The sequence below is a fragment of the Thalassophryne amazonica genome, chromosome 6, assembly GCF_902500255.1.
Source record: "Thalassophryne amazonica chromosome 6, fThaAma1.1, whole genome shotgun sequence".
NCBI classification, from domain to species: Eukaryota; Metazoa; Chordata; class Actinopteri; order Batrachoidiformes; family Batrachoididae; genus Thalassophryne; species Thalassophryne amazonica.
The window spans coordinates 91,127,983-91,154,829 of NC_047108.1; the positions used below are offsets into that span (position 1 = coordinate 91,127,983).

At 39.9% G+C, this 26,847-nt stretch overlaps 1 protein-coding gene across 1 annotated transcript; it reads left to right on the forward strand.

Annotated features, from left to right (window-relative positions):
• The first annotated feature begins 371 nt into the window (after positions 1-371).
• On the forward strand, positions 372-22,229 carry LOC117511490 (bone morphogenetic protein 7-like). Its single transcript, XM_034171509.1, has 7 exons — positions 372-481; positions 3,002-3,253; positions 4,791-4,939; positions 14,268-14,471; positions 15,431-15,507; positions 18,504-18,614; positions 21,803-22,229. Exons 1-7 carry the CDS (start codon positions 372-374, stop codon positions 21,950-21,952), a joined length of 1,053 nt encoding a protein of 350 aa, XP_034027400.1. The 3' UTR covers positions 21,953-22,229.
• Positions 22,230-26,847: the final 4,618 nt, after the last annotated feature.

Sequence of the window (26,847 nt, forward strand, 5' to 3'; positions counted from 1 at the left end):
TGGAGGAAACCAGGCACCATCCCTACAGAGAAGCATAGTGGTGGCAGCATCTTATCAGGATTAATCTAATCAGGATTCAAGAAAGATAAATGCAGCAATGTACAGCGACATCCTGGATCAAAACTTTGTTCATGTTGTCATTATGAAGTGTTGTGAATAGAATTTTGAGGTGAAAAATGAATTTCATCCATTTTGGAATAAGGCTGTAACATAACAAAATGTGGAAAAAGTGAAGCGCTGTGAATACTTTCCGGATGCACTGTATATGCAATGTGCATGGATGCTTTCACTGTTTTATAAGCTTATAGGTGACATATTGTTATGTGTGTGGGGCCTATCTGAAAGATGATCAACGTGAGGGGTAGGCAGAGATGATGAGAGATAAGACGCTGACCCTAGCGATGTTCTGCTGTGATATGAGAGAAACGGGGCCTGTGCGGGCACATCCAGGTACAGAGGATCGGGAAGCTGAGACGAGGCTGTGAGACAGAGGAGAGATGGCGTTAAGTCATGAGAACCATATGATTCACTGGGACTAAGAGAGGAAGAGAGAGAAAACAAAGGGCCCCATAAAGCTGCCAGATTCTGCTTGCATATCTCTATCAGAGCTCCACGTGCACCAGATGAACTGCTCAGATCCCAGACCTTGTAAATATTGAGTGGTAAGCCACCGTGTATATTATATATACATGTTTAATCTGACTTTGACCCAGAAACTGACATATGATGTCAGCTACTTGCTAACAGCTGATCTTAGTGGTATGTGTTTGATAAATCAGGTCGGATTGGGTGATGACACCTCAGTATTGGGGTGCATCATTTTCCCTCTTAGTCATTGATTTCTATGTCTCCACTTTAAAAATGTTCCATTCCAGTAAATAATAACAATTGTCAATTTTGAGGTGATTTGGTTAATGTTTAGGAGGACCACAGTGAGGCTATAATTCTCTGCAAATTTAAGTTTGCAATTTTCCTGATTGATGGTAGACTAGTGTCATATTTGAACTAATTCTCAGATAAATGAAAACAGTGTCGTTGCCTATTGAAACGTATGGAAGAACTTTTCAGGCAGTTTTACTTCCCAACAACTTTCAGTATCAGTTTCACTTTCAGTTTCATACCTCATGTCATTCTGTTTGTTATAGAAATTAGCACAGACTACAGAAATGGAGAGGAAATATCCCTCTGCCTTATATTGTGCAAAGAGACCAATATAAACAATTAAGCAAAGTGTATATTAACAATTCTTTGAAATCATACATTTTGACTTTTTGATGGTTTTTGGAGAATTTCAAAGCTTATTTTGATTTTGCTGAAATTTGTGCTGTAGTAATTTCTTGGGTAGTGTAACAAAATAAACCTAGGAACAAGGTGATTTTCAAAACTTATTGAAAAAAGGAGGGAAATGATGCACCCAATTCAGCATCACACTACTTTACGACCATGAAGTGGTTTTGAGCCAGATTAATGTTTTTACAAAAAGGTTGGAGTGCCAATTCTGCAAGCAACCCCCCATTGACAGATGATGGGGAGAACATGCAAATTCTGCACAGAAAGGAACTGGGCTTTGGTGAAACCAAACTAATGACCTTCTTGCTATGAGACTCATGCTCCCTAGAAAATGAATGTAAAGCTAAAAGAGTCTAAAGATAACTGATTATGAAACCAAATAATGCTAAACCTCTGAAAATATAAAACTAAAAGAAAGCTAATGGTATAAAAACACTGATCATAAAACTAAATGACCATAAAACTAAGAAAGTATTTGAACTGAAAGGTAACTGTATTAAGCATCTGTAAAAATATATAATAAAAAGATAAGAAAATATAATGCTATCTTAAATGTAACGATTGACTATTAAACTAAATGACAGTAAAGCAGAGAAAATGTAAATCTACCTGAAAGCTAAAGTATTTTAAATAACTATGCAAATAAATGACAATAAGCTGAAAAAACTTAATGCTAACTGCTAATTAAAGCTAACAATGCAAAACTGACTATAAAACTAAGCGACTGCCAAGCTAAGAGAATATGAAGCTAAGTGAAAGCTAACAATGCAAACAGACTATATAAGTAATTGCTGACAAAGCTAAGACAATATGAAGCTACCATGAAAGCTAAATGAATGTAAACTGACCATGAATTAATGATGACAAAGCTAAGAGAATAAGCTAATTGAAAGCTAACTGAATATAAAACTGGCTGCAAAACAAAATTAATATAAGCTTGTAGAATAGACAGCTGGTAGCTCAATGGGAAAGGAGTTGCAACCAATATGTAGACATGGGTTTGATTTATGAGAGAAAATTTGATGAAAACAAACAAACAAACCTAAAACCTGAGTATCCGTGACAGTATGAAGAAGTCACACATGTACCTGTGAAGTCACAGAGATTATTTTTCCTCTTCCATAAACAGAACAGTATTTCAAATTCATCATTACAGGTCCACCAATCTTGAGCTATGCATAAAAAATTATAAACTCCTACATTCTCTGTTGTACTACAGTTGCTGCAGTGAAACTAATGCAAATCGCATTCATACACCCATATAAAAATGTGAAGACATGATCAAAACTCCCTCATCTGCAAGTTGATATGTGAATTCATCTAAGGAGAGTTATATACCTGTGGAGTATTTTATCACAAATACATACATTTTTTTTTCTTCTTGAAACAGGTTGGGAATGGATGAGATTGACCATTATCAATGCCTTATCGACTCTGGTTAGCTGCCCTTTTCTTTATGGATTTCCTAATTGATTCCTGATCAGTTTCTGTTTGGAAAAATGTCAAACTACTACTATTACTACAACTGTTTTTGTATCAATACAGCAACTCTTTTCTTGTTTCTAGACAAATGGGTTTTTGCAACACTAAACTATCAGAAAACATTCCCGCATTGATAAGAGGAACTGACAATGCTTGAGAAACCTAATTCCAATGGACTGAAAAACTGAGACCTCGATCAGAATTGGTTCACGATTCCATTTCTTAAAAGAGGCACTTGTTTTTTTCCCCATATCTGTCTCATAACAAACCTCACATTTGTGTTTTCAGTGGAACATGATAGGGAGTTCCTACCAGTGCGGCGGCATCATCGAGAATTCCGATTTGACCTGTCAAAAATTCCTGAGGGTGAGGTCGTGACAGCTGCAGAGTTTCGGATGTATAAAGACTTCATCCATGAACGTTATGACAATGAGACCTTCCGCATCAGTGTCTACCAGGTGCTGGAGGAACATTCTGACAGGTATGATCATCCAGAGTTGATTTATTTATTAATAACTACACCAAGGACATAATAAAATCATTAGTGTTTATTTAGTTTTCTGTCTGTTAGCAGGATTATGACAAAATTTTCACCACAGATAGATATTAGACCAAGGAAGAATCCATTAAATTTGGGAGGTGATCCAGATCCGGATTCTGGATCAAGTTTCACTTTCTATAGGCTTTGAAGGATTACTCTTAGCGGGATTACATCAAAACTACTTCACCGATTTTCACCAAATTTTCACCACAGACAATATATTAGGCCATGGAAGACTCCAGTAAATTTTGGAGGTGATCCGTATCCAGATTCTGGATCAAGATTTCACTTTCTGTATGCTTTGACAGATTACTGTTAGCAGGATTACATCAAAACTACTGCACAGATTTTGACAATTTTCAACACAGATACATATTAGCCATGGAAGACTCCACTGAATTTTGGAGGTGATCCAGATCTGGATTCGGATTCTGGATTAAGATTTCCCTTCATATAGGCTCTGAAGGATTACTTCAAAAATACTTCACAGATTCTCACCACATTTGCACCACATATAGATATTAGGACATGGAAGACTCCACTAAATTTTGGAGGTCATCTGGATCCAGATTCAGGATCAATATTTCACTTTATATAGGATTACATAGAATACGTAAGAATCAGCCTGTTGTCTGCTTTTAACAAAAAATGCTTTTGGTAGCCTACTTATCTGAAAATGCATAGAACCTAACTATGGAAGCTCCTGTAATCCGAACAGGTTCTTGCTCCACCTCCTGTGCTTGGCTAATCGATACAGAAGGTGGATGTAAATAACACTAGTGAGGTGGCTCTGCGGTGGCCCATGTCCTGCTCTCATCAACCCCTCCAAAAGGTTTCTGTTGTCCAGAGGGAACAGCACAGTCATTTATTCCTTTGCCAGAAACGGGCCTGAATGCATGAATGAAGCTGTGACACACTATCTACCCAGCCAGAAAATAGGTCGGGAATACATGAATGGCCAAATGAAGAACAAGGGATTTTAGTCTCCATTAGAGAAAGAGTAGAAAAAGCAGAGCTTGTATGAAACAATAGAACTCTGTTAGATATTCACCATTTCTCTACTTCTGCAGCTGTGCTTCTTTCTCCTGCTTTCCCAACCAAATTCCTACCAGTGATGCAGTGTTCTTAGTGTATGAAAGGAGCAGTCGTTTACAAAGCCATTATTGTCAATTAAAAAAAATGAAGTGTTCCCTTGGGCCTCACCATCTGGAGCCCTTTCTCTCTCTCTCTCTCTCTCTCTCTCTCTCTCTCTCTCTCTCTCTCTCTCTCCTCTCTCCTCTCTCCTCTCTCTCTCTCTTCAATCTGTCACACTCCTCTGAATCCTTTCTCCACTCCATTACTTTCTTCACACTTCCCTCACTTATCTTTCTGCTCTCTGACATGGGTTCAACTTTCAGGTCCTTTTTACTGAAGGTGCTGTCTGTGTAGAAAATCCACTTTTTTTTTTTTTTTTTTGTTTCTTTGGCTTACTGTCCAGGGAGTCCGACCTCTTTCTGCTAGACTCTCGGGTAATCTGGGCAGCAGAAGAAGGCTGGTTGGTGTTTGATGTGACAGCTACAAGTAACCACTGGGTCCTGGACCCTGGCAGGAACCTTGGCCTCCAACTTTCCCTGGAGAGCAATAATGGTGAGTTACACTCACATTTGTCTGTTCCCTGGTGTTTTGAAAAGTGCATGACCACCTACTGAAGACAATAGCAAAGACAATAAAAGGACATCAAGAACAAATAAATAAAGATACGGTGACAAAAAAAAACTAGTGAGCAAAGAGAGCTTTGAACACATCTGTAACACAGCGTCAATGAAAAGTATAGGCTTTACAAAGGTATGTCTAATAAAATGACAGGCACCATTCAAGGTGAAAATAAATGGAACTAATTCAGAGTAGACAGGACATTCTGAGCCTGATTTACTGAGATCCCATCTAACAAGGGCTAAATTATGTGGGCTTTCCAAACTTTTGCACCTTAGGTCGGAGAATCTGTTGCGGGTGATTTACTAAGAATAAATGCGTACCTGCATGGCACAGTGGATTAGTGGTTAGCACTGTTGCCTCCCAGCAAGAATTAACTGGAATTGCTTCCCACCTGGTCCTTTCTGTGTGCAGTTTGCATGTTCTTCCTGTGTTTGTGTGGGTTCCCTTTGGGTGCTCTGGTTTCCTTCCACTTCCAAAGACAACAGGTGAGGTGAATTGGAAACCTTATAATTGTCCAGTTCTCCCTTGCAAAAGAGGTCTTGAGCTCAATTAAATTATTTGACATAAAAATTAAATATAAATAATCATCTAGGGGAAGTGTGACATTTCAGACCTCCAATTAAAAGTGTACTGGAATGCCACCTGAAATCGAAGTTCCTACTATAGCAAAGTTGGGGCAATCGATCTATCCCAACTTCATCGAGATGCACGCTGTGAATGGTAAAACATCAACTAGACAACAACAAGACTTTCAATTGACAGGTGAATGTGTTTGTTTATATGTGGCCCTCTGACTGACTGGTGGCACAAGCCTTTAATTGGAATTAGCAAGTATTGAAAATGAATGAATGAACTGCGTACAAGACACGGGGTGGTAACATGACAGCAGGATGTACATAATGATTTGGGGTGTGTTAATGACCATAAGCGCAAAATGAAATTGAATCAGCCACTTACAGGTATGCAACAACCTGTGTTCAGTTACACATTAATTCTGCCACATATCATATTCTGCCACTGGAAATGACAAAAACAAAACAAAACAGACTAGGGATCGACCGATTATTGGCACCCAAGTCACATTATGCTGCATGTATAATCACAGTATGTGGAATCGGACCATGCATTCTTCATACAGTTCTGTGCTCCGAACTGTTGTGTGTATTCCACACAGTTCAATGCACATTGATGTATGGTGACACAACTGGTATATTGCTACTACTGGGTTGAACTGCTTTTGCCTTCAGAGCTGCCTGTCATAGATTCAACAAGGTGTTGGAAACATTGATCAGAGATATTGGTCCATATTAACATGAAAGTATCACGCAGTCGCCCTTTCAACCAGTCTGTCCATTCTCCTCTGACCTCTGATATCAACAAGTCATTTTCATCCACACAACTGTCGCTCACTGGATGTCTTCTCTTTTTTGGAACATTCTCTGTAAAACTTAGAAAATCCCAGCAGATCAGCAGCTTGATAAGGTTTGGTATATCAGTGTGGTTTGGTAACCTCACACTACCATGAAGGTGATGGAACGGAAGGAGTACCAGGTCCTGCAGTCTTTGTATGACCAGTCTGTTCTCAGGTACGCTCAGAGGATATTGACTGACTCATCACATATCCTCGGTAGGCGGTACAGATTTCCAAAATTTAAGATGGACCGTTTCAAAAAGTCATTTGTGCCGATGTCTGTCAGACTTCTGAATAAGATTGCGTAAGGCGGTGGCAAAACTGTGTGATGGCTCCATGGTTCTTATGGTTATGAGAAGTGTTCAATCAATCTATCAATCAATCAATTTTATTTATATAGTGCCAAATCACAACAAACAGTTGCCCCAAGGCGCTTTATATTGTAAGGCAAGGCCATACAATAATTACGTAAAAACCCCAACGGTCAAAACGACCCCCTGTGAGCAAGCACTTTGCGACAGTGGGAAGGAAAAACTCCCTTTTAACAGGAAGAAACCTCCAGCAGAACCAGGCTCAGGGAGGGGCAGTCTTCTGCTGGGACTGGTTGGGGCTGAGGGAGAGAACCAGGAAAAAGACATGCTGTGGAGGGGAGCAGAGATCAATCACTAATGATTAAATGCAGAGTGGTGCATACAGAGCAAAAAGAGAAAGAAACACTCAGTGCATCATGGGAACCCCCCAGCAGTCTAAGTCTATAGCAGCATAACTAAGGGATGGTTCAGGGTCACCTGATCCAGCCTTTAGCAAAAAGGAAAGTTTTAAGCCTAATCTTAAAAGTAGAGAGGGTGTCTGTCTCCCTGATCTGAATTGGGAGCTGGTTCCACAGGAGAGGAGCCTGAAAGCTGAAGGCTCTGCCTCCCATTCTACTCTTACAAACCCTAGGAACTACAAGTAAGCCTGCAGTCTGACAGCGAAGCGCTCTATTGGGGTGATATGGTACTATGAGGTCCCTAAGATAAGATGGGACCTGATTATTCAAAACCTTATAAGTAAGAAGAAGAATTTTAAATTCTATTCTAGAATTAACAGGAAGCCAATGAAGAGAGGCCAATATGGGTGAGATATGCTCTCTCCTTCTGGTCCCTGTTAGTACTCTAGCTGCAGCATTTTGAATTAACTGAAGGCTTTTCAGGGAACTTTTAGGACAACCTGATAATAATGAATTACAATAGTCCAGCCTAGAGGAAATAAATGCATGAATTAGTTTTTCAGCATCACTCTGAGACAAGACCTTTCTAATTTTAGAGATATTGCGTAAATGCAAAAAGCAGTCCTACATATTTGTTTAATATGCGCATTGAATGACATATCCTGATCAAAAATGACTCCAAGATTTCTCACAGTATTACTAGAGGTCAGGGTAATGCCATCCAGAGTAAGGATCTGGTTAGACACCATGTTTCTAAGATTTGTGGGGCCAAGTACAATAACTTCAGTTTTATCTGAGTTTAAAAGCAGGAAATTAGAGGTCATCCATGTCTTTATGTCTGTAAGACAATCCTGCAGTTTAGCTAATTGGTGTGTGTCCTCTGGCTTCATGGATAGATAAAGCTGGGTATCATCTGCGTAACAATGAAAATTTAAGCAATGCCGTCTAATAATACTGCCTAAGGGAAGCATGTATAAAGTGAATAAAATTGGTCCTAGCACAGAACCTTGTGGAACTCCATAATTAACCTTAGTCTGTGAAGAAGATTCCCCATTTACATGAACAAATTGTAATCTATTAGATAAATATGATTCAAACCACCGCAGCGCAGTGCCTTTAATACCTATGGCATGCTCTAATCTCTGTAATAAAATTTTATGGTCAACAGTATCAAAAGCAGCACTGAGGTCTAACAGAACAAGCACAGAGATGAGTCCACTGTCTGAGGCCATAAGAAGATCATTTGTAACCTTCACTAATGCTGTTTCTGTACTATGATGAATTCTAAAAGCTGACTGAAACTCTTCAAATAGACCATTCCTCTGCAGATGATCAGTTAGCTGTTTTACAACTACCCTTTCAAGAATTTTTGAGAGAAAAGGAAGGTTGGAGATTGGCCTATAATTAGCTAAGATAGCTGGGTCAAGTGATGGCTTTTTAAGTAATGGTTTAATTGCTGCCACCTTAAAAGCCTGTGGTACATAGCCAACTAATAAAGATAGACTGATCATATTTAAGATCGAAGCATTAAATAATGGTAGGGCTTCCTTGAGCAGCCTGGTAGGAATGGGGTCTAATAGACATGTTGATGGTTTGGATGAAGTAACTAATGAAAATAACTCAGACAGAACAATCGGAGAGAAAGAGTCTAACCAAATACCAGCATCACTGAAAGCAGCCAAAGATAACGATACGTCTTTGGGATGGTTATGAGTAATTTTTTCTCTAATAGTTAAAATTTTATTAGCAAAGAAAGTCATGAAGTCATTACTAGTTAAAGTTAAAGGAATACTCAGCTCAATAGAGCTCTGACTCTTTGTCAGCCTGGCTACAGTGCTGAAAAGAAACCTGCGGTTGTTCTTATTTTCTTCAATTAGTGATGAGTAGTAAGATGTCCTAGCTTTACGGAGGGCTTTCTTATAGAGCAACAGACTATTTTTCCAGGCTAAGTGAAGATCTTCTAAATTAGTGAGACGCCATTTCCTCTCCAACTTACGGGTTATCTGCTTTAAGCTGCGAGTTTGTGAGTTATACCACGGAGTCAGGCACTTCTGATTTAAAGCTCTCTTTTTCAGAGGAGCTACAGCATCCAAAGTTGTCTTCAATGAGGATGTAAAACTATTGACGAGATACTCTATCTCACTTACAGAGTTTAGGTAGCTACTCTGCACTGTGTTGGTATATGGCATTAGAGAACATAAAGAAGGAATCATATCCTTAAATCTAGTTACAGTGCTTTCTGAAAGACTTCTAGTGTAATGAAACTTATTCCCCACTGCTGGGTAGTCCATCAGAGTAAATGTAAATGTTATTAAGAAATGATCAGACAGAAGGGAGTTTTCAGGGAATACTGTTAAGTTTTCAATTTCCATACCATAAGTCAGAACAAGATCTAAGATATGATTAAAGTGGTGGGTGGACTCATTTACATTTTGAGCAAAACCAGTTGAGTCTAATAATAGATTAAATGCAGTGTTGAGACTGTCATTCTCAGCATCTGTGTGGATGTTAAAATCTCCCACTATAGTTATCTTATCTGAGCTAAGCACTAAGTCAGACAAAAGGTCTGAAAATTCACAGAGAAACTCACAGTAACGACCAGGTGGACGATAGATAATAACAAATAAAACTAGTTTTTAGGACTTCCAATTTGGATGGACAAGACTAAGAGTCAAGCTTTCAAATGAATCCAAAGTGGGATGGATGCCGTCTCTCCTAACAAGACCAGGTTTTCCCCAGAAGCTTTGCCAATTATCTATGAAGCCCACCTCATTTTTTGGACACCACTCAGACAGCCAGCAATTCAAGGAGAACATGCGGCTAAACATGTCACTCCCGGTCCGATTGGGGAGGGGCCCAGAGAAAACTACAGAGTCCGACATTGTTTTTGCAAAGTTACACACCGATTCAATGTTAATTTTAGTGACCTCCGATTGGCGTAACTGGGTGTCATTACTGCCGATGTGAATTACAATCTTACCAAATTTACGCTTAGCCTTAGCCAGCAGTTTCAAATTTCCTTCAATGTCGCCTGCTCTGGCCCCCGGAAGACAATTGACTATGGTTGCTGGTGTCGCTAACTTCACATTTCTCAAAACAGAGTCGCCAATAACCAGAGGTTGATCCTCGGCGGGTGTGTCGTCGAGGGGGGAAAAAACAGTTAGAAATGTGAACGGGTGGCGGTGTACACGGGGGCTTCTGTTTAGAACTATGCTTCCTCCTCACAGTCACCCAGTCGGCCTGCTTTCCCGGCTGCTCGGGATCTGCCAGAGGGAAACTAATGGCGGCTAAGCTACCTTGGTCCACACCGACTACAGGGGCCTGGCTAGCTGTAGAATTTTCCACGGTGCGGAGCCGAGTCTCCAATTCGCCCAGCCTGGCCTCCAAAGCTACGAATAAGCTACACTTATTACAAGTACCATTACTGCTAAAGGAGGCCGAGGAATAACTAAACATTTCACACCCAGAGCAGAAAAGTGCAGGAGAGACAGGAGAAGCCGCCATGCTAAACCGGCTAAGAGCTAGTAGCTGCGCTAAGCTAGCGGATTCCTAAAAACACACAAAGTGAATAATGTGTAAATAATTTAGAGGTGATTCAGCAGAGGAGTGCTTTAGTTAAGGCACGTGAAGATTACACTGTGAAACAAATCGTTATCTAGGTAATTAGGTCAATCTAACTGCGCAGATTAAACAGCTAACAGATACAGAAAACACCGCGGTGCTCCGGAACAGGAAGTGATACAATACCGCAGTGAGAGGCAACCACCAGTAGAGGCAAGCAAGGGGGGGGAGGGTTGTCTGTTATATTGTCAGTTTGTTGTGTCATATATTTATTTGCATATTTATGCGGGGTGTTTATATTGGATGGGGTTTTATTGTTTTTATTCATTTTATTGTTTTTACTGTGTTTTATTATTGTTTTTTATCGTGTATTATATGCAGTATGAGTCCAAGAAGAATTCCATTTTTGGCATAATAAAGTATATCGTATCATTCTGAAATACTCAGACGAGCCCATCTGGCACCAACAAAAATGCCATGTTCAAAGTCACTTTAATCCTCTCTCGTCCCCATTCTGGTGCTCAGTTTCAGCGTCATCAAGTCGTCTTCACCACGTCTACATTGAGTTCCTGCCATTTGATTGGCGGATTAGCTATTTGTGTTGTCAAGCAATTGAACAGATGTATCTAATAAAGTGACCGGTGAGTGTATATTGTACCTACATTAATGGTAAATGTTCGCCAGGTGGTGATATTGATGTACAAGCTTTGATCATTACAAAGTTAAAGTACATCACTGCCACAACAGTGGTTTGTGCTATGGCTCAATAAAATGGACTGTTATTAAGGGGGCTAATAATTTTGAACCTGTGTCATTCTCGGCCTTGGCTCGGGTTTTAGGTCTTAGCCCGTGGCGTATTTCCTTTGTGATTTTCTGGTTTTACTTTTCACTAGTTAATACTTTATCATGTTAGTCTTAATTTATTAAAAGTTTATTGTTTCGCTTTGTTTATTATTTAGTCACTGGTTTCATTCAGCGCCTCATCATTTAGTATGCAGTCATTCAGTTATTCATTGCTTTCCTTGTGTTACACTTTTGTCACTGGTTCATTCTTTGCTTATCATTTATTGTGTAGTTTGTATTTGTTCACTCTAGGTCTTTTATGTTACTTTAGTCTTAGTTTAGTTCTGTTTATCACATTTGTTATATAATGCTTAGTAACAGGATTTTGTTTTGTTTTTTATCTTCAGTGTTGCTCATCAGTTTATGTTCCATTTGTCGTTTATTGCATTATTCAGTAGTCACCAGTTTTTGTTTTATGTTCATCACTTATTCTCTGTTTAATCAGTAGTTTGTTTTGGCATTTTTATTGTATTCACTTTGCTGTAACAACAGTTCCAATCTAGTTTTAGTTTTAATCATTAGTTTTCTTGTTTTCCCCTTTTTGACTTGTCACGTTAGCTCTTAAGTTGCCCCCTTTTTTGCTCACATTAATTATTTGAGCACATCATGTTTCTCAGAGTTAGTTTTTCTGTCACTCACTTCTCTTGCTTTGCACCGCTTTGCTTTGCCCTCCCGCACTCTCTTGCCTTTCTTCCCTCTTCTTTGTTCACTAAACCACACCTCTTTCCAGAACCTTCCACACACCTGCTTCACATCAACCTGATTAGTTTGCTCCTTATTAAAACCCTCTCAGTTCCACAGATCACTGCCCGATTGTTGACTTTGTTCACTCTCTTGTCTTCAGTTCATGTCTTGTTTGCTTCTCAGTGTTTGACCTTGCTTGTTTGCTCGGATCTCCACCTTGCCTTAATCCTGAACTCAGCTTATATTTGACTCTGCCTCTGTTTTGTCTGTGATACTCCTCGATGCCATTGGTATGACATCACCTCGTATTTTTAACCACGTCCCAGCCCTTACCCTGTCTGATACCTCTGCCTCATTATCTGATTACCCGTGTACCGAATCTACTGCCTGGTTACAAAATAAAGCCTTTTATTCATCACAACCAGCCATGTCTGAGAGTCTGCATTGGTTTCGACCTGTTTCCTGTGTCAATCCATCACAAGCCCTGACACCCTGGTAGTTTTTGGTTTTTGTGAAATAATTTTGTTTCTGTGTGCAAAGTAAAATAATGTAAGCATCCAGAACAAAAGTAGAATGTTTAGAAATGCTGTGTTGAAAATTCCTTGCTTCGTTAAAAAAGCACTTGGGAAAATTTTTAAGAAAGCATTAAACTGCATAGAGGAGCTAATAGTGTTGTCCTTATCTGTAGCAGGTACCAGTGTTCACTGGGTGCCAACACAGCATTTAATGTCTTCCTTTTCATGTGAGCTCTGGAACAATATTTGAAATATAGATATTTCAAAAGTTACAAAACAGCATGAAGGATTGCTTTAGAGTTTGCTAGGACTAAATTGCAGTGCCGACAAAAAGTTGTGGCAACATCCCCAGCCACATGTTCTATCTATTCTTTAATTGCATTGTACTTTTCCCATTCTGTTGTATATTCTGGCCAACATATACCCACAGAATGGGTATCACATTATTTTCCAGCAGGTGCTAACATAACTGATGTGAAGGGCATTGAAGAAATGTCTCTTTGTTATTACTACACACGCAAATAAAATTGCTTTTGGGATTGATCTGGTGCATCAAAGTTAAAATAATCAGCTCATCCTCTTTATGTACTTTATTTCATTTGGTGGGTCAGATGTTGATGTAATTTACTGGCTGGGATGAACTACCTCACTCACCCACTCGCCTACAGATTTGTTGTCGCAGCCATCCACCATTACCAGCACACGCAACGTGTTCCAGCCTGCAGTGTAGCTTTATTTTTTGCTGAAGGTGAAAGTTTATTTCAGTGTAATACTGCTTCTCATCCTTCAGCAATGTCATCACCTATCACACCCTCAGCATCATTAGCAATCATGCAGAAAACTCACTGTTATTTGGGATAAGCCCTCAGTAGTACTTATCATCAGGCTGAGATGTTAATCAGTGGGGAACTTTATCAGCAAACAGGGCATGTTTCAGAGAGCTGTCTCTCTCAGGACTGCAGGACGTTACATGTTAGGTGGGGAAAACAGATGCTGCGTTGCTTTCATGTTGGGTGCGCTCTTGGGGAGGCTGCATGGGGAGTGTGTATTTGTGTGTTGGATCGCATGGAGGGTTATGGGTGAGCATGTACAGGCAGGCGCACGGGACGTCCCGCCGCCGGCAGCGACTGCAAGCCTGGATTTAACACCAAACAATGATCAGTCACAAATTCTTCCATGTGAGAACATGAACGACAGCACCGGAGTGTGCGTGCATGTGAGTGAGTGAGTGTGTGTGTGTAAAAACACACAAGTATGCCTGTTGGATGTTCAGCATTCGTTCTTGGAATTTTAGAGGCAGATTGAAAGTACTTCAGAAGGAAAATATAATTTGTAAAAATTAGTGCACAATTAAGTGAGCAACAAAAATGGTTTCAGTTAAGAACAGCAGGACCACACACATGCAAAGTAAACTAAATACGGGTGCAGCCATCAGGCACACAAATGCACTTTTTCAATAAATAAATAAATAAATAGAATTTTCTTCCTCTTGATGAATTCCACCTGTTATTCTGTGCTGTCTGTCTCCCCCTGCAGGAGAAAGCGTGAATCCTCGTGTGGCAGGGTTGATTGGCCGCAGCGGGCCTCAGAATAAACAACCCTTCATGGTGGCCTTCTTCAAAGCCACTGAGGTGCACCTGCGTAGCATCCGCTCAGCACCAGGGGGCGCAAAGCAGCGAAACCCCAACCGGTCCAAAGGCGCAAAGACCCAAGAGGCGCTCCGAGTTGCAAACATTGCAGGTAAAGTCAGATGTGTTGCACGTGGGATGTAGCATTTGCATTGATGTTGTTGGGTTTGGGCGTTCGCGGGCTCCGTAAAGAATCCACAAACACAACGCTGATAAATGTGAACGTAGACCACAAATATATAATAACTTCCAGCCGACCGCGCTGTCAGAATTATCATGATCCTTACACAACAAAACATACGGTGCAGACTTGGGGCTTTTGTGTTGGAGGTGTGAGACGGCTGCATTTATATGGAGCACTGAAATATAAGACTAATGTCGGTGCTTCAGAAATGCCTCTGCTGTCTTTGTTTATTTACCCAAGCATTACAGAGCGGTTGGGGCTCGGTTCCCTACGTGGAGGTAAGGGAGCAGAGGCTTTTATGGCAGAACACATCTGCAGTGCGCTGTGGGGCAAAAACACATGGACCAAATGTTTGGAACATTGGATACCAGCGGTCTCTAACTGGATGATGGGAACCAGTCGCTCATGATCGCTTCCAATGCGAAACAGTCGCAGTGACTAATGTACCACAGAGACCTGACGGGCAAAGGGGTCACCAGATGAAGGGAAAGAGACTGGAGATAGAAAACAGTGTATTCTTTATTAACATGTGGAAGATTTAACGGGGGAAACAAATGGCAAACTGGCTGAAAGGGAGAGAACAGACTGAAGTGATGAAAAATGTGGCAAGCTCGCTTGGTGTACATCTGTTTCAGGCATTGGGAAAAGTCAAACCCTGCAGAAAGCGACCTCTCGGCAGGACGTATCTGGGGGTGATTTTCTTGAGACATTGTCTAAATGTTCACGTTTTGTTTGAGGATAGTGTAATTTGACTGTTTAGGTCTGTTCTTGATTGTCTCTGCCCAGTTAAGGTCTTACAACAGTAAATAATTACTCTTTGTGCAAAATGGAATAATAGCACACATAATGAAGTGTAATCTCTATCTTTCTCAATGTGTGTCTTTCAGAAAATAGCAGCGCTGATCAAAAGCAGGCATGTAAGAAGCATGAGCTGTACGTCAGTTTCAGAGACCTGGGGTGGCAGGTACGACGAGCAGCAGCCAACATGTGGTACTCCTGGTTCTTATCTCAAACTCAGACCATATATATATATATATATATATATATATATATATATATACTTTAAATCCAAGTCAGCCCAAAATCTTTCAGCTATGCACATGCTCGAACTGGCTCGTGTCGGGCCGTTTGGTGCCAGAATACAACCAGATGTGCTGACACTGAGCTGCAATACTCCTGACAAAACTGGTGGTCCGTTCTTTCTCTTCAGGCACCAGTATACTTCACGATGAAAGGAAAAGTGATATTAAAAAAAAGGCCAGGGAACACGTGCACTATGGATTTTAACAACTTTTTAATTGGATTCCAAACCAGCAAGGTGCATGAATGGCAATGAGGCACCATATTGCACCCCTTATCTGGGACATGGTTTTGGTAGCACCAGTTTAATAAGATATCCTAGACCTCATTCTCTCAAGACACACGATCTTCAGGGCTTCTAACTCCAGATAGGATTTAAAATCTCTCCATGTTGTTCTGAGTCTACCCTGGGGTGCTCAGAATCTCTCCAGAGAGAGGTGTGCAAGGAGGAATCCTAATACGATGTCATCAAAGGACTGTTTTTGATGACAAATTATCAGTGGTTGTTCTTTGAGCTCCATCCAGATGTCAGATCCACTGACACTGTATTCAGTGTGACCCCAGCCACCCTATGAAGAACACTAATGACTATGATCATGACCACATGTGTTGAATACTTCAGAGAATTGGTACCTTATTTGTAGGTGTTAGGGGTGTGTGACCCTGACAAGACAAACTGGTTTAGGGTATGGTGCCGGTCCCAAAATGATTCAACAGATCAAAATGAGTCCTTTCATCACCTTGTCTAACAGAGAAACCAGGACCTCTTCCTAGGACTGAGTGGGAAGGTCACTTTTTGACCTGCACATTAGGTATTACGGGGACTGCTTTCTTCCACCTGTGAAATGTAGCAAAGATCCGTCCTATCCTGTCTATGGCTGATGCTGAGACCCTGATTCATGCAGTCCAGCATTAGGGGTCTCCAATTTGTTCAAAATGCTGCTGCCAAACTTTTGACATGAAGCAGAAAGTTTGACCACATTACGCCCATTTTAGCATCTCTTCACTGGCTTCCTGTCCCAGTGAGATCAGATTTTAAAGTTCTTCTACTAGCCTATAAAATTGCTCACGGACTGGCACCTCCCTACTTCGCTGACCTAATTAAACCCTACGTACCGGCCCAGGCTTTGCATTCTCAGGGTGCAGGACTACATTGTGTCCCTAGGGTGACTAAAAAGTCTGCTGGTCACAGAGCTTTCTCTTATTGTGCCCCTGTTCTTTGAAATGATCTCCCTGCATCAATAAAGCAGTCAGATTCTGTAGAGACTTTGAAGTCTAGAATTAAGATGGACTTATTCGTATGGCTAACATACTGGCATAGTATGTTACTATGCTTTTTACTCTTTTAAATTCATTTTATTAGGAAATGGAGCGTGCCACAGCCTCAACTTTATCTAAATTCTGATTCTTTTAGTGAAGCTTAGGGCTAGTGGCCGGCGATCACCTTAATATTTTTTCTGTTTTTCTTGTTGCTTAACACTGACAAATTATGCTGTATTTGTTGTCTTTCTGATGCCTGATTCTGTTTTTTGGGAGATGGGTGTGGTGTCTGTTTCTGTAACCCTGCTGTCCTGTGCACCAGCAACATTTCCTGTATATTCGTTTTGTGAATTGTTTTGTAAATTGTGTCGCTAGCATGGCCCAAGCAGAGGGTCACTCCTTTGAGTCTGGTCTGCTTGAGGTTTCTTCCTCAAATCATCAGAGGGAGTTTTTCCTTACCATTGTCTGTCACCTGGGTGCTTGCTCTAGGGGTTGGTAACATTAGACCTTCCTTGTGTGAAGCGCCTTGAAGCAACTTTGTTGTGATTTGGCGCTTTATACGAGGTCTGTTAGAAAAGTAGCAGACCTTTTTTTTTTTTTTTTTTGCAAAAACCTGATGGATTTGAATCACGTGTGCATGTTGATGGCCGACCGGAGCGTGGCTCGCTCTCCACCGTTGTGCGGCCATCTTTAAACCGGTTGTACCACTCCTTAATCTGTGTGATTCCCATATCATCGTCACTGAAAGCTGTCTGAATCTTCCGAATGGTTTCCACCTGGCTGTCGCTCAGTTTCTGGCAAAATTTGATGTGGCGCTGCTGCACTCGTTACGTCATTTTCCTTGCAATAAAAATCCACCCAGCGCGCTGCACATGTCCTCACACAAATGCTGCTTGCCAGCAACTGATGCAATCGACAGGCGTGAAAAAATTCACACATGCGCACGAAGGTTCAAGGTTGGCTCACGCAAGCAGGCTTGATTTAGAACCATCAGGTTTTTGCAAAAAAAAAAAAATAAGGTCCAATACTTTTCTAACAGACCTCGTAAATGACCTCTACTGAGGATAGATAGACTATAAAATTTTGGTGGTAAGTTCTGGGCTTGTGGAGGTCTTGGTACAGCGACACAATCTGCAGAAAGTGTTTCTTGGGAATTTTCACGTCACTTGTCTGTAGGGGAAAGAGCCGGACATATACATAGTTCTTATTGAAAACCTTATGTTTGGCAGAAATAATATGAAATCCACTGGCACATATTAAAATCTGCAGATATTCATCGACGATTTGGAAACAGTGCCTTTGAACATAGTTAGTTATGATTTGCTAATGTTGGTGGGAGATAATGTGACCAATCATGGCTGAGGGATAGATCAGAAGCAGAAAATACACAAGAGAAAGTTCTATTTGTATTACTTACACAGGACATGAATCAGCATCGCTGCAGTCATGATATACATCCATTTGTCCAGAATTTTTTTTTTTTTTTTTACTTGTTTTGAAGCATAGTAGAGTCAACAATCTCAGACTTTCTCTGTCCTTGATTCTCTGCTTTCACTACAATATTACATTTTTTTTTATTTGTTTTTTCCACCTATCTTTACCTCTGTCTTAAATTCTCAGGATTGGATCATTGCTCCAGATGGGTATGCAGCATACTATTGTGAAGGAGAGTGTGCCTTCCCACTCAACTCCTATATGAACGCCACAAACCATGCCATTGTTCAAACTCTTGTGAGTACCAATAAGAATAATATTAACAGCGCGTTACAGTCTAACTGTTGTCACCTGTAATTCAATAATGGTCGTGTTGATACGAGAGCTGGTTGCCTATATAGCAATTTAATTGTGTTAATTTCATGAATGAATGAATATATGTTATTTGCCAAGTCTTAAGCAATGCCAGTGCTACCTGCACTCTTTAACACCATTGAGGGTGCTCTTCAACCTTGATGTTGAGCACCTTCTTGCCTGACTGCTGGCAAAATGTCCACAGCAGGCCTGTATCTACCTGTAGTTTGTGTTAACCCTGCCTTTCTTGTTGGTGGTTTAGTCAACTATACTAAGGGGCACATTAAGGATGGTCTACATTTTGATGAGTGAATGCCCAGCTTTAAAATGATATAAAGGACTAAACCTAACTATAACTTTATAGCTTATCTTACCCATAACATGGATCTGTCTCTGTCCTATTGAAAGCTGTCTCTTTTATTATTTCCTGCTGGCTGTACTGCCAGAAAAGAGATGTACAGAGCATACAGGAAAATATTCACAGTGCTTCACTTTTTCCATATTTTGTTATGTTACAGCCGTATTCCAATATGGATGAAATGCATTTAGTTTTATTCATTTTTTTAATTTTAATGAAACATCGACATACAATACCCCATAATGACAATGTGAAAAAAGTTTTTAGATTTTTGCAAATTTATTAAAAATAAAGAAATCACATATACGTAAGTATTCACAGCCTTTGCCATGAAGCTCAAAATTGAGCTCAGGTGCATCCGGTTTCCACTGCTCATCCTTGAGATGTTTCTACAGCTTAATTGGAGTCCACCTGGGGTAAATTCAGTTGACTGGGCATGATTTGGAAAGACACACACCTGTCTACATATAAGGTCCCACAGATGACAGTGCATGTCAGACCACAAACCAAGCATGAAGTCAAAGGAATTGTCTGTTGACCTCTGAGACAGGATTGGCCTGAGACACAAATCTGGGGAAGGGTACAGAAACATTACTGCTACTTTGAAGGTCCCAATGAGCACAGTGGCCTCCATCATCCGTAAATGGAAGTTCGGATCCACAAGGAGTTTTCTTAGAGCTGGACACCTGTCTGAGCAATCAGGAGAGAATGTGACCAAGAACCTGATGGTCACTCTGTCAGAGCTCTACTATTCCTCTGTGGAGAGAGGAGAACCTTACACAAGGACAACCATCTTTGCAGCAATCCATGAATCAGGCCTGCATGACAGAGTGGCCAGATGGAAGCCACTCCTTAGTAAAAGGCACATGAAAGCCTAGGTCCCACTGAGCACAGTGGCTTCCATCATCCATAAATGAATGAAGTTTGGATCCACCAGAACTCTTCCTAGAGCTGAGTGATCGGGGGAGAAGGGCCTTAGTCAGGGAGGTGACCAAAAAGCAGATGGTCACTCTCTCAGAGCTCCAGCATTCTTCTCTGGAGAGGAGAACCTTCTAGAAGGACAACCATCTCTGCAACAATCCACCAATCAGGCCTATATGGTAGAGTGGCCAGACAGAAGTCACTCCTTAGTAAAAGGCACATGGCAGCCCACCTGGAGTTTGCCAAAAGGCTCCTGAAGGGCTCTTAGACCATGAGACACAAAATTCCAAGGTCTGATGAGACAAAGATTGAACCATGTGGCGTGAATATCAGGTGTCATATTTGGAGGAAGCCAGGCACCATCCTTACAGTGAAGCATTGTGGTGGCAGCATCATGCTGTGGGGATGTTTTTCAGTGGCAGAAACTGGGAGACTAGTCAGGATTGAGGGAAAGATGACTACAGCAATATTCAGAGACCTCAGACTGGGGCGACGGTTCATCTTTCAACAGGACAATAACCCTAAGCACAACATCTGTGGAGAGATCTGAAAAGGGCTGTGCACGACGCTCCCCATCCAACCTGATGGAACTTGAGAGGTGCTGCAAAGAGGAATGGGCAAAACTGCCCAAAGATAGGTGCACCAAGCTTGTAGTATCATATTCAAGAAGACTTGCTGTAATTGCTGCCAATTTCAATTTATTTTTCAATTTATTTTCATTTATATAGTGTCAAATCACAACAAGGTTGACTCAAGGCGCTTCACACAAGTAACGTCTAACCTTACCAACCCCCAGAGCAACAGCGGTAAGGAAAAACTCCCTCTCTGAGGGAGTTGGTCTTCCTCAGAGGGAGTTGATGCCAAAGGTGCATCAACAAAGTATTGAGCAAAGGCTGTGAATACACATGTACATGTGATGTCTTAGTTTTTATTTTTAATAAATTTGCAAAAACTTCAAACAAAACTTTTTTCATGTTGTCATTATGGGGTGTTGTGAGTTAGAAATTTGAGGGGAAAAATTACTCCATTTTGTAACAAGAAAATGTGGAAAAAGTGATCTGCTGTGAATACTTTCCTGATGTACTGTAGAATTACGCTCCATGCATCCCTGTGTGTGTGTGTGTGTGTGTGTCAGTCATATTTTCTTGAGCATGTGATATCTTGAGTAATACTGTTTCGAATCTCACCAAATTTCAACTGGATATCCTAAATATTTTTTTTTTTTTCTGGGAAACGATTTAACATGACCATGATTAGACTTAAGGCCCCCATATATATATATATATATATATATATATATATATATATATATATATATATATATATATATATATATATATATATATATATATATATATATATATATATTGTGTGTGTGACATGATTTTCCCTTGGGAGAGGTAATCAAATGCAAAAGTGCAACTTACCAACAACTTTTGGCTCTAACACCAAGCAAGGTCCAGTTAAAAGCTGCCCCCTTGTGGTACAACCTTGACACTACCAACTGTTGCATGTGCAAGTGTGCCTGAGTGTGTCACTGTACTTACATGAACTGACACAATTCCTAATTGTCCTCATACAAATGCACAACTGACAAGGTATAGGTTCCTGACACCCCTGAAAGACAATGAGTTGAGCAGCATCATCTGTCAAGTTCTTATGGACACAAACCAGGATAAATTTTGCAAAGACAAAATTTTCAGACAGCAACAATATTGTGGTTTATTACAATATGAATCAAAGATAAGTTACCAGGTCATCTTCTTATCTGTAGCGTTTTTCCACAGTGGTGAACATCATATTGCAAAATATAAATAACCATTTGAATTTCGCCTTTGTTTCTAATACACAGGTTCATTTCATCAACCCAGAGACGGTCCCTAAGCCTTGTTGCGCTCCCACGCAACTCCACGCCATCTCTGTGCTATACTTTGATGACAGCTCGAACGTCATCTTGAAGAAATACCGCAACATGGTGGTCAGAGCGTGCGGCTGCCACTAGACGGCCAGCACGCTCACGCAGAGACTAACTAGTAGCAAGTGCTGCATACTCATCGTACTATGTGCACGCAGTGTGGACGCTTTGTAAAGGGAGATGTTTTGAGAGTTTCAACACGGACGGTTTACTAGAAATAAGAGCTCGCATTTCTTTTTCAAGGTTGTTTGTGAAGTACAGGAAACGTTCTAAAATGTGGCTGGGCAGGAATTTCGTCCAGTGCAATGCACATGCACAAACTCACACCCACACTCATGTTTGTGCTTTCTACTGAGTGAACAAGACATTTAAAAGCAGTGATTGTCAATCTTTTTGTTTTTTTCTATATTTGTTATTGTAGTTTATTCTTTTACTGTAGATTCTATTATAGATATTTTTATGTTCTGAATCGATGAATTCTTCTTGTGTAAATATCTTTTTTTTTCAAAGAAAAGCAAGAAGTGTATTTATTTCCTGGAATACCCACTGGGTGTGTGTGGCCTTGTTCGTAAGCTGCCTCTTCTGTATCATCTTTCACACAATACTACGTCAACTCAGAAAACATGGTTCACACAAGTATTTTGACACGAGTACTGAGTTCAAACTCACCCATTTCTTCTTGCACATATGTCACATTTTGGTGGTGGGAGATTCAGAGCAGTGGTGGGTGCAGCTAACCTAAAAGTTAGCTTTGATAATTGCTATCTGCTAACTGAAAACGTAGCTGTATTAATGCTAAACAAATAAACCACTAAAACATTGAGTTGAAACTATCAATAACTGCTAACCCTTAACTTCTACTATATAAATTTAGCTTTGGCTTGGTTGTTTTGACTCTAAAACCTCGAAAAACAGACCTTAAGAGATGATATTTCAACATGTTGCGCGTTAGCATGGAGGTTCCTAGGTTTACGATGCTAACATCAGACGATGATCAAGATGCATAAATAATAATAATTAAAGGAACAAATGAAATTAAGTAGTAGTTTCTATTCAATGTACAATTTATACACAGTGCAGAAAGTATTAAATGAATAATAAATATTAAGAAATAAATATACACATGGAAAATCATTTTAATAATCAATTGCTCTGGCTTAGCATGGTGCTTGTCCACGTTATGCTTGCTGCCTTTGTGTGATGTGCCCATTTCACTTACTAAAATAGCATATAAGCTCTCTCTCTCTCTCTCTCTCTCTCTCCATATATATATATATATATATATATATATATATATACACGGTGCATCTGGAAAGTATTCACATCACTTCAGTTTTTTTCACATTTTGTTATATTATTCCAAAATGGAGTAAATTCATTTTTTTTTTTCCCCTTAAAATTTACTCCCAATACCTCATAATGATAACATGAAAAAGGATTACTTTTTCAGGAAGACCCCTGGTGGATCCCAACTTCTTCCATTTATGGATGATGGAGGCCTCTGTGCTCATTGGGACCTTCAAAGCAGCAGAAGTGTCTCCAGAGAATTCCTTTGACTTCATGCTTGGTTTGCGCTCTGACATGTACTGTCAACTGTGGGACCTTATATGTAGACAGGTGTGTGCCTTTCAAAAATCATGTCCAGTCAACTGAATTTAGCCCAGGTAGAATCCAATTAAGCTGTAGAAACATCTCAAGGATAATCAGTGGAAACAGTTCCCATGGGAAGCTCAGTTTTGAGCTTCATGGCAAAGGCTGTGTATACTTAGGTACATGTTATTTAGTAGGGTTTTTTTTTATTTTTAATACATTTCCAAAAATCTAAAAAAAAAATAAAAAAAAACGTATTCACATTGTCATTATGAGGTATTGTGTGTAGGATTTTGATGGAAAAAATAAATTTCATCCATTTTGGAATAACAAAATTTGGACAAAGTGAAGCGCTGTCAATACTTTCTGGATGCACTATATATATTAAAGTTAGCAGAACTAAATTTCGTGAATGGTAATTGGTCCACTGATCACTGTCAGATTTAGATGAAAAGCTAATCCACTAATGAAAGTTAGCTTTGCTAATTAGCTGTTTTCTGATTAGCTGAACTGTGCCCGCCACTATAGGACAACATCGACCCATGGGTATATCTACATACATTACCAAATCAAAGCTGTTACATAAACCTGAATCACATCTTCAAGACAACAATCAGATGCCAGTGAGTGCCTCACAGTATCCATTCTGTTCTGTGTGCTCAACACTTTCAGGTCTTACTTCCTCTGCTGTAATACAATCTGTCATATTTAAAAAGTCTATTTATTTTGCTGGTGAAACTGTTGTTCAGCAGCAAGTCCATATTCTCTACTTTGTTTTACTGCTGAACCGGTACAGAAATAAACTGGGAGAAAAGCAAGGAGAAAAATGTTGGAATGGACTGTTTAATGTGGGTGAAATGGGAAGTCAAACTACTAATTCGAAACAGGACACATGCTGATGTGATCATAAGAATCCAGTATATCCTCTGCAACAACAGAAATGTGTCACACACAATTGCAAACAACACAGCATGTAGGGGATCATTGGAAGCAAATATGCTGATGATACTGTTGTCGCAAATTATTCTTTTGCAGCAGCACTACTAGGTATACTTTATGAAGTCTTTGTCTATTTTAGCTTAACATTGTCTTGAAGACTGCTTTTTCAACCTGGTTTCTATTTTTAGACAATTTTTGGGTTTGATGTTTTACTTTGGGGTGGGGGATTTTAACAGCAAAATATCAGTATCCTGACAGAGCTACATGTGCATGGTTACATTTGAGTAGTGTGATCACAAACACTGGAGCTCAGATCTCGGATGCCATGTCACTGACACAACTCTGATTTAGCAATAACTACTAATATTACTGTTCTTACTACTCAGACAATAAAGTCTCTTAATTCCATCAACAACATATGGGCTAAAACGGGTCTAGTTTCTCACCTTACAGTCCAGTATGATTGACTGATAAATTCCTTATTGTGTAAGTTATTCAGATGGGCCAGGCTTTATATGGAGAGGTGAAGTAGTTATGATTACCAACCACTTTGTCACGTTATTTTTATGGACTACACACAATAAATGCTCTAGTGTCTTTTTTATCTTCTTTAAACTGAGCTATAGCAATTACCTCAGGTTACACTAATCTTGTATGAGCACAAGCAGTTGTGTAAAAGGAGTTTTCTGCTGTTTATCTCAAGCATGGAGGCTTTTAAGGATGCATTTGGAAAAACACACTGTGCATCTTTGGATCACCCATTTTGGCAAAGACCATGGGTGCATGCAGATAAAAAAATATAATGCATGGCCGTATGAGTTTTTGACCTCTTAAAATAGGTCAAGGTTAGCCACCTTGTCCACGGTCTTTGTTCCAAGAATGTTCCCTGTGAATTTGAAGACCCTGGCAGTAATAGGACTGGACTTATGCTGAGCACGGACAGCCACAAGGCCTTCGCCATACCCGATGGCCATATTTTGGCCTTGTGTAATAAAATCCAAAGTCAACAGGATGGGACATGCTTGTTTGTGATTTTGAGAGGTGTTTGGACCACTTGCTCTTCTTTGGGCACACGAGGGCATGCCGGAGCACAGGCTGCATGCAGTCAATAAATAAATAAATAAATAATTAACTAAAAAATCTTTAGCTGACAGACAACTTGAAGCTACATGATGGAAAGTGACAGTTGACATGAACTTATTATTTCACAACTGAGAAGAAAGAAAGCAGTTGCCTGTTATTTTATTTATTTATTTTTGAGTAGAGGTGGCCACATGTCTGTTCTGTTTATTGAGTACTACCATCTTTGTCATTTATATCAAGCTTTCTTATCCATGCCGTTCAGTCATAATGAATATTACATTAATTCACCTCCCCGTATAAAACATCAGCGGTATCTTCGAAGGCACCTGGCCCTCATGCATTGTAACATGTAGCCAAACATTGCAGGAGGCCAAATGAATTTAAGTATTGCAACAATAAGTGCACAGATGCTGAAATAAATATTCATAGGGAGAGAATGTAACTTAAATATAGATTCTTGCAGTGCAGGGTCAACAGTAGGGGAAACCGGGGCACGGTGAGTCAGTAGCTACATCTGCAAAACTACATATATCTTTGCAGACTTGAGAATGACTTGCTGGTGATTTTGTCCCACCTCTGCTTATTAGTTAGAAGTTTCTAATGAAGTAACCGTATAAAATAACTGTATAAAGTAATGAAAAAAGTAACTTTTCAAAGTAACTGTGGCAACATATATATATATATATATACACACACACCTCATTTTCAAAAAAATTAAACACAAGAATTACAGCAAGAATTTTAAGGTAGGCCTACTACCCACTACATGACATCACAAAGACTTACTGATAATTACTAAGGATTAAAGTGATTTTGAAAGCTGATTAAAAAGCAGATTTTATTAGAAATGGTAGAAAAGCCCCTAAAATATGCATAACTAGCTGGGGTACCCGGCGCTGCCCGGGTTAACCTGTTTTAGACATAAGCCAAATGCCAATCATTTTAATCAAAACAATTGCCCAACATTTGTTTTTATAATGCTAGTAAGTCCCTTTGGCTGCTCCCTTGTTTGCACTCGGGGTCGCCACAGCAAATCCAAAGTGGATCTGCATGTTGAATTGGCACAGGTTTTACGCCGGATGCCCTTCCTGACGCAACTCCACATTACATGGAGAAATGTGGTAGGGGTGGGATTTGAACCTGCAGCCTTCTGAACTGAAACCAAGCGCATTAACCACTTGGCCACCACCCCTGCCATTTGTTTTTATAATGCTGATGTCTTATAAATATAATAGTTAATGGGCTAAAGTTTGTCCAGCAGAACTATAAGAGGTGGACTCCCCAAACTAAGTGGAAATACTTGGTTAAAAGACAAACATTTTAAGTCCTTCATGCAGTCTTTGTTTTGCAATCAAATTTATAACAAAATT